The 9,150-nt window shown below is 43.8% G+C and overlaps 1 protein-coding gene across 1 annotated transcript; it reads right to left on the bottom strand.

Moving 5' to 3' along the window:
* Positions 1-4,477: 4,477 nt before the first annotated feature.
* On the bottom strand, positions 4,478-8,978 carry NGRN (neugrin, neurite outgrowth associated). The gene is made up of 3 exons (XM_037833066.1): positions 8,760-8,978; positions 8,239-8,349; positions 4,478-5,551 (listed from the first exon to the last, which is right to left on the bottom strand). Exons 1-3 carry the CDS (start codon positions 8,921-8,923, stop codon positions 4,945-4,947), a joined length of 882 nt encoding a protein of 293 aa, XP_037688994.1. The 5' UTR covers positions 8,924-8,978; the 3' UTR covers positions 4,478-4,944.
* Positions 8,979-9,150: the final 172 nt, after the last annotated feature.

Raw genomic sequence — 9,150 nt, 5'->3', positions numbered from 1 at the left:
CTGTGGGACAAAAGGAAGAGCTGTTTACTTGGTGCAAAATCTGTATTTTCTGTAGCACACTATGTAATTTAACTTGTATGGTCAGTTTACTCAGACATGGTAATTACATGTAACTTTGAAAAGGGAGTGAGATCTGGTTGGTTTGTACAGGCTGGCATGAAGTTCTGATACATCCCATTGTAATTTGAGCAGATAATTAAAAAGTATTTGCAAAGCTCCCTTGAGGGACTGGGGAAAAAATGTGGAAATACTAAACTTCCCCAGCTGGGGAATTCCTGATATTCTCACAAGCATTGGGAACTACCAGTTTAGTAGGCTGAGCCCTCAATCCTTGGGCTTGCCCTTATAAAGCTTGTTACTGCAAAGGAGAGTTTAAGCCTACTTATAACTGTGCCTGAGAGTCACCCCCAGAAAACCTCTTTTATTGCTCAGATGTGGCCTCTCTCTCTAAGCCAACTTGGCAGGTAAACTCATTGCCCTCCTCCCTACATAGGACATGACTTCCAGGGGTGTAAGTCTCCTTGGCAACGTGGGACATGACTCCTGGGGCTGAACCTGGACCCAGCTTTGTATGACTGAGAAAGCCTTCTGGACCAAAAGGGGGAAGAGAAATGAAACAAAGTTTCAGTGGCTGAGAGATTTACATGGCATCGAGAGGTCACTCCGGAGGGCATTCTTATGTGCTATACAGACATCCCTCTTTAGTTTTTAGTATACTGGAATAGCTAAAAGGAAATTCCTGATACTGTCAAACTGCATAACTAGGTAGCTTACATGGTGTGACGGTATGATTGTGAAAACCCTGTGGCTCACACTCCCTTTATTCAGTGTATGGACAGATGAGTAGAAAAATGAGGACAAAAAACTAGAAAAATAGGGTGGGATGGGGGGGATGGAATGCTTTGGGTGTTTTTACTTTTATTTTTATTCTTATTTTATTCTTTTGTTCAAAAATTGACTGGGGTGATGAATGCACAACTGTATGATGGTACTGTGAACAGATGATTGTAGACTGGATGATTGTATGGTATGTGACTATATCTCAATAAAACTGAATTAAAAAAGAGTCCTTACCTCTTAGAGATATATACTGAAGTACTTACAGATGAAATAATATGATGTCTCGAATTTGCTTTAAAATAATCCAGGGAGGAGATGAGGGGCAAGTATGGAGGGTAATAAAGATTGGCCATTTGTTACAGCTGGGAGATATGTACACAGGTTCATTGCCATTATAATATTCTATTTTTGTATGTTAAAGTCCTATACTACAAAGTTAAACAAAAAAACCTTCTGTGCTCCTACCGGGTTCAAGAATTCATTTAGTATTTTATACTGAACCTTCCCCCACCGCCCAGCTCCCACCTATCATTAGATAGAATTTTGGCTGCACTGAGAAGTGGAGATTGTCCCGACAGGGTGGATTTTCCTCCCTGGTCCCTGAAACAGATGAGTGAAGCAATATACTCTCCAGAGCACAGCAACTTAAGTCCCTTCAGTTGTACAATTTGTCAGCTTCTAGAGCTGACAAGGTTGCTGTGGGGTGCCTGCTTCACCTGCAGCTGCTCTCTCTCCAGCTTGGGCAGAGCCTTGCTATTTGTTGCCTCCTCCAGCAGACCCTGTACCTGTGCCACAACGTGCAGCTCCGCCCCATGTGGTGTGATGTCAATGTCCTTCATCATGTCATGAAACAGAACTGCCTCAGGACAGAGGCCTATGGAGTCCCATGACCCAACCCCTGGAACAAAGAGCTGGATGAAGGCCCCATCCCTCATTCTAGCCTCCCAGGCAGGATTGGCGGGCAGTCACCTGCAACACCACAATGCCAGTGGATTAGGATCTGAGACATACTGACAGGATAAAGCAGGAGCAGGTCAGCCTGGAGGGAACCCAGGTGCCTTGTTGGCTGGAGGTCTTGATGGGAGGCTGGGGGAAAAGCAAAAGGCAGGGCTTTCTGCCATCACCAACTGGCTGTTTGGTATGAGGTTCCTCAATGTTTCTTCCTTCACTCAACAAATACTGAGACCTACTATGGCAAGAGCTGGGAGTACAGTAATGGACACAGACAGGTCTTCTGCTTTTGTGAATTCTACATTTACATGGGGGTGGGGGACAGATGATGGAAACAATACAATAGTATAACTTCACACACTGGGGGAAAATTAAAACAGGCTGTAGAGATAGTGAGCACGTGAAAGGAGCTGCTTTAGAAAGGATTCTGAGGAAGTGACATTTGATCTGAGACCTACATGATAAGGAACCAGCCAGCCATGTAAAAAATCTAAGGACAAAGAAGCAATAAGTGCAAAAGCCTTTGATCAGTATGTTGCAAGAAAGGAAAAAAGGTTTAGGCTTAGAGAGCAAGGGGATGGTAGGTATATGAGGTATGTAGACTGCACATTTAAGTTTGTAAGAACAGCTTCCAGACATCCATAGTCCATTGGGAAAAGGGCATCATCAAATGATTTGTAGGCATTAGAAATGTAAATTTAAAAAGTGAAATATTTTATACCTCAATTAAACAATTCTAATAGCAAATAATACATACAGAAAAAATACATACAGAAAAACAAAAAAAATACATACAGAAAAACATAAAAATACTAAGGTTTTACTATGAACTACACAATATAGTTACAGGGCAGTGAGAATGCAAGTCTTAATCTGTTTTATCCCTCCACTGAATATAGCATCTAGATTTCTATCACTTTGATTGGCATGTGATAGGGTCTTGTCATTTATACTGAACAAAATGCTCAAGTTAACTGTAACCAATATTGTTAATCTCTATTAATGGCATTTGTTTTGGACCCTGCTGAACCAGCAGCACCCCCCAGTAAAGATGAAACATGGTGTGCCAGTTTGTCCCCTGGAAAAAGCCATATTCTTTGATGCAGTCTTGTGGGGGCAGATGTATTAGTGTTGGTTAGGTTGGAGCCTATTGATTCAGTGTTTCCATGGAGATGTGACTCAATCAACAGTGGGCAAGACCTTTCATTGGATAATTTCCATGGAGGTGTTGCCCCACCCATTCAAGGTGGGTCTTAACTGGATCACTGGAGTACTTTAAAAAGAGACACACAGCCCAGATGCTGCAGCAGCTGTGAGTGACATTTTGGAGAGCAACATTTTGGAGAATGTCATTTTGAAACGCAACCTGGGAGCAAGCAGACGCCAGCCACGTGCCTTCCCAGCTAACAGAGGTTTTCTGGATGCCAATGGCCTTTCTCCAGTGAAGGTACCCTTTGTTGATGCCTTACCTTTGGACATTTAAAGGCCTTAAGACTGTAACTTTGTAACCAAATAAACCCCCTTTATAAAAGTCAATCCATTTCTGGTGTTTTGCAAAAGGACAGCATTAGCAAACCGGAACACATGGGGAGACCCAGCCAGTACTACTCCACATGGGGCCCATTGAGATTTGAAGACAAATGCCAGGGTGATCAATCCTTCAGCATTTATTAGGAGAACTTAAGGAGAGCTGCAGCTACCTTGTGTCAGACAGAGAGATGGCAAGAAGTTCACTCTATTATGTCCACACCTGTAGCAACTACTCTTTAAATTAGATAGGGCTGGAAGATAAAGGTAGCTGAATGCCAGAGGCTTGCATGCAAGTTTTGGGAAAACATCTGGGTATGTGCTCTTTTCTCAAAACAAGATGCATTCAGGGCTGGCAGTGTTCAAGGTTTTAACAGCTAAAACTCAGCATGCTTCAAGGGACCTAAGCGGAGGGATGCCTGAGGGGTAGAGGATAGGGGAGAGGTCAATCCTCCCTCAGGTAATTGCTGTATCAAAAACACACGAAACAGCAAAATTTCATGAAGAGTGGCAATGACAGGTTGGAATGAGCTTTCATTTTTGTATCCTATATACATTTAAATTCAGAGTATCCATTTTTGCTGGTTGTTAAAATCAGACCATTGAAAACTGCCATTGGACCCTTATGTTGCTTGCACATTTCATCCTATTTGTCTATCTATAACTAGATGTTCTAGTTATAATTAAGTATTTCCAAAATGCCATTCAGTGTTAGTTTTAGAAGCCCTGGATTAAGAACCAGACCTGGGTTCAAGTCCCAGCCTGGCCATTTATTAGCATTTGTAAAAGGAGCCTATTATCTGTCCCTGCCTACATCAGGGCACCCTTGTAGAAACCTGGGGAAAATTAAGTTTAACTTAAGCTTTTGAAAGCGGCCAAAGATCACCTTAAGGGTCCTAAAGCCTTTGCCTGCTTTCCATTTTTTGTCAAATCCCCACTCCCCAATCTCTTTCAGAACCCCAGCAACTAATAGAGGCCTGTTTTTAGTTGTCAAAATCCATCCAGCAGGATGATCCCCTCAGAGGTTTCCTGGGGATTCCGTTAGTCCCCTTTCTCTTTCAGAGTTTATATGACCAGGACCCTTCTTTGCTGCTTCTCTTCCCACACTCTCTCCAGTCACAGGAAAACCCTTCCACCCAAGAGAGCACCAAACAACACAGACTGCTACATTATCTTTATTTTGCACATAACAAAAAAGCCAATTAACTAAGTAGCTCTAGAACATACATGTTCATTAATTAAGAAGGAAAAGAGGTCAAAAAGCAAACTTTTCATCTCCTCCCAAACATATATTGCAAGTATCACAAAACTCAAAATAACACATGCAACAGAGGCTGGTTTTCAACAGAGAGCCCAATAAGGGTATTGACAATTCACAGGGGTGAGACCAGGAGCAGTGCTCCAGGAAGCTAATCTCTCCAGCTCCTCACATTCAGCCTGCCCACTTACATATTCACCTTGCGAAGTCAAGACTGAAGTAAAAGCAGCTCCTTCCCCCTCCCATATCCCAGGCCCATCACTTCTTGCTATTCCAAGGTGGCTAATCCATAAGCAGAAATCCAGGTAGCGCCAAATATATTTGCCCAACTGTGTTTCACATGGCACCTCCACAAGCTAGGCCTTGACTCAGATTCTGTATAGGAAGTTTCCATTGCTGTCAAAGAACTCTCGTCCCCTCTGCACTACTTTGCTGCTGAAGTTCTGGTCACCTGGCTCCCCTGCCTTCATTTCCTCTGGTTTCTCATCACTTGGCAATCCATCATTGTCACTTCCTCTGGTACCTTCACAATTGCCGGTGGAGTACTTCTGCAGCTCCCTGTGGTGACCTAGGGCTAAAGGCACAAAGCTCTCTTTCTCCAGGCTCTGGATTCCTTTGTTCCTTCCCTTCTGTCTCCTTGGTGTAATTCCCCTACAAGTGTCCAACTCCACCATTTTCAAAGCTGTGCGATGACTGTGGCCTTTGGATGAGGCTTCATTCCCTGGCATCAGCAAAGGGCCTGATGCCGAGTGGCCTGCAGACAGCAGCTTCGAGGTATTCCCAGAGGCCTGGAGCTGCTGAAGCAAAGGGGTGGGCCCAGCTTTCTTAAGGACTTTTTGATCCTGCTTCTGTTTCTGCTCCAAAGTGGGTACAAACTTGCTTTTTAAAACCCTTCGGATAACGTCAGTGCTGACATTGAAGCCTTCAGCCAATCTGGGAACTGACCAGGACTCTGCAAATTCCTTATGTAAATACCTACAGGAAAAGGAGCAGGTTTTCAAGTTGTGAGGACATCTCTTATCAGAAGAGCTAATGGACAGTACTAGTGATAAATAATGAAAAAAAAAAGGGCTTGTGCCAGCTAAATGGCCATGTTCCATTCCTGTCAGCCAAGAGCAACACCTAACCACTCTCAGTCAGGTCACATTAAGTGAACTCCTCCTACTGTATACCAGAGGTCCACCTTAGATCCTGCAGATGCATGACAACTGTCCTTCTCTTCAAAGAGAATACAATTTGGTGGTAGAGACAGATATCTTAACATACAATGACACTGTGAAGCTGTGAGGGCACCCAAGGACAGGCAGTCACAACACTTGCAGTTTGGACCAGAAATTGCTTTAGGAAGTCCAAGCTACAACTTGTCTGAAAGGATGAAAAGACATAAGATGATGGCAGACGGGAGGAGGGGAAGAAGAGAGCAAAGATACTGGTGGTAGAGTGAGCAGCATGTGAAATGTAAAGAAGTACTTCACCTTTGTTGGGAGTAGTTGAACTTATCCAACAGTAAGGGTAGGAGCAAGAGCACACACATCATGCTTAGGAATCTTAGAGTTCATCCCAAGGTAATAGCTAGCCAAGGAACGATTTTAAACAGTGGAATGCCATGATTAAATTTTCACTTTGAAGCTCAATCTCAATGGTAGTTCTTCAGTTGTTAGGTTGGAAACAGAAAGTTCAGGCAAGAGATTGTTTCAGTAATCACAGGCAGTCTGAACTCAAGCAGTGTCAATGACAACCAAGGGAAAGGGAGTTGAGAAAAATTTTAGGAAGTTAAAATGGTAGAACCTGTTAAGGGACTCAATACTGTTGAGGAAGTATCAAGAACAACATTCAGGATTTTGGCTTATGCAATGATGAATTCTATTTTGTACATGCTGAGTTTGAGGGAACCTGTGTGACATCCAAACAGATGTCTGATGAAAGAGTTCAGAAGAAAGTTCAGTGAAAGAGTTCTAGAGTTCAGAAGAAAAACGTGGATTGGAAATGTCAATTTGCATGTCATAAACCAACAAGGTGGTTGAAGTCCTGTGAGGGACTGGTATTACACTAGGGGGTATGCAGAGTGAGTTTAGAAGCCCTAGGGCAGAACTCTAAAAACAGCAATACTTAAAGATGTAGAAGGAAGAAGGGGAGTCCAAGAAGACTGAGAAAAGCAGTCCTAGAAACAGAAGGGAAATCAGAAGACAGAGTTACTCTGGAGTCAAGGAAGAAGGGAATTTCAAGAAAGCTGTGTACAAGGCCAAATGCTACAAAGATGATGAGGATAGAGATTACAGAAGGTCAATTAAGAAAGTCACTGATGGATTTGTCAAGAGCACTTTATTGCAGTAGCTTAAAAAAAAGGAGGACAGGCAGCTAGGGAGCTAACTGGAAGCAAAATATTAAGGGAGGGCCTTCAGTTGACAGATGATGTAGGTCCCTGAGGAAGTAGGTGGGGATCCGACCTAGAGCACAAAGAGTACTGATCCTAGATAAATGAAGGGCTACTACTTCCCCTGAAATTTAAGAAGAGTAATGAGACTGGAAAGTGATTAGGAAGATCAAGAAGCTGAAAGGATTCTCACTTACTGGCCTGTTTTTTCTTTGAAGTAAAAGAACATTTATTTATCACAAAAGAGAAGGTGATAGTAGAGAGCTGGAAGATTTGGAAACAATGTTGTTCAAGACAGGAAAGACAGGAAAGGGAGCTCAGGGGGGTCCCAAGAGTGTTGCTATAGGTTCAGAAAATCTTGGTGGGTTCAACAGAATCAACTCAGTTCCAGAGTCATTCTGATGGAACCACAAAATGGTATATGACCCAGCAACCCTACCTCTGGAAAATTACACAACAAACACACGTAGCAGATATGTGGAATGATGTTAAATACCAAGTTACTCACTGTAGCATTATTTGTGATAGCGAGAGTAGAAACAACCCAAGTGGCCAGCAGAAAAAAACTAGTTAAATAAACTATAGTTAACATCAATAAAAAAGAATGAAGAGCTGCCTCTTCTAAAATGGACCGATAAGATATATTAAGTGGGGAAAAAAAGCAAAAAGTAGAACAGTATTTATAGTACACCACAGTAAACCATTAAGGATGTGAAAATAAGCTATGTTCATACTTGCTTGTATTTGCATAAAGAAACCTGGAAAAAGACACAAAATACTATTGAAAACAATAATCATAGGAGACTGGGGAGAGGGGTAACATTTCTCAATATGTATATCACATTATATTGTTTTCATTTTGAGCCATATGTACCATACTATCTATTCAAAACAAAAAAATTAAAATTTATGAAAGGATCCCTTTAAGATTTTCTAAGTTATAGAGCCTCTCTTCAGAAAAAGGCACAAAGCCATGGAAAGTTCATCTACAGATATTAGATTAGGAACATTCATGATCTACTATTTAGATCATGTCTGTAATTTACTATTAAAAATTTCAGCAAAAACGAAGTAAATGTGTCATTAATGCAAAAAACTCAAGTCTACTGGGCAGGTTTAAGGGAATTCGTTATACTTTCCTACTTTTCTGTCAAAAATTTTCCATGATAAAAAGTAAAAGAAAATATAACCCCAACCCCCCCCCCCCAAAAAAAAAACAACCCATATTCTAGGCCCCAGTATTCTTCACTTCTCAGCAAAGCAGGTAACAGGGTACCAAGAGTCTTACCGGATCTGCTCCATAGCTTCCCACGTCAGGGTCCTGGGCGGGGCACCAGGTGCCTCCATTTGCCTCCGAATTTTCTGGAACCGGATTGCTTTTTTCTGCCGTTTCAGGGCGCTGGGGGGAGAACCAATGGCAGAGGCCATGCGTGGAAGCAACATGGGTGGCTAAAGAGCCTCGGGCTCAAGTATAGAGCACCCAACCCTCTTCTCGTTAGAAACGGCAACCTGGCCACGACTTGCTACTTTAATACTTGCTTTGCACACCGCCCCCAAAAATGTAACACCTAGAACAATAACGACCCGTAAGCATGCCGAACTCTCTAAACCGGTGATGAAATACGTCACTAATGAAGGGACCCATGGTCCCAATAAAGCTGAACACCTGCCCCTCCGTCCCTGACAAGGAATGAGAACAAAGGCCGCTGAAGATGCGGCGGCAGGACGCCCAGCGCCAAGAGGGCGCGGCCCTGAGCGCCCGGGCGCGAGGCCCCGCTTCAGGCTGAAGGCCCGGGAAGGAGCTGGTACCTCTCCACCTCCTGCAGCTCCCGCTCCTCCGGCTCCCAGTCAGAATCGGGGTCCGGCTCGCGGCCAATAGGCCCCGGGCCCGCCATCCCCCGAGTCGCGAACCCACAGAGGGTGACGGCAGAGCGGACACGCCCGCTCAACGAGAGGATCAGAGCAACCGCCATCACGACAAAAACAAACCCCTTCAACCCGAAAAGCGGCAGCACCGGAAGGAAAACTGGGCCGGAAGTACACGGGGCGGGGCCAAGGGCTCGGAAGCGCAGGGGCGGGGCCGGAAGGAGGGTGGGCGAGCTTGTTTCCGGTTCCACCGCCGTGACCGGCTTGTTTGAGCTTGAATTGCTCCAGCTCAGTAGCTCACCTTCCACCGTGCTCTATGTGGATGGGGCTTCTC

The sequence above is a fragment of the Choloepus didactylus genome, chromosome 4, assembly GCF_015220235.1.
Source record: "Choloepus didactylus isolate mChoDid1 chromosome 4, mChoDid1.pri, whole genome shotgun sequence".
Classification (NCBI taxonomy): Eukaryota; Metazoa; Chordata; class Mammalia; order Pilosa; family Megalonychidae; genus Choloepus; species Choloepus didactylus.
This window is presented reverse-complemented; position numbering and strand designations above follow the sequence as displayed.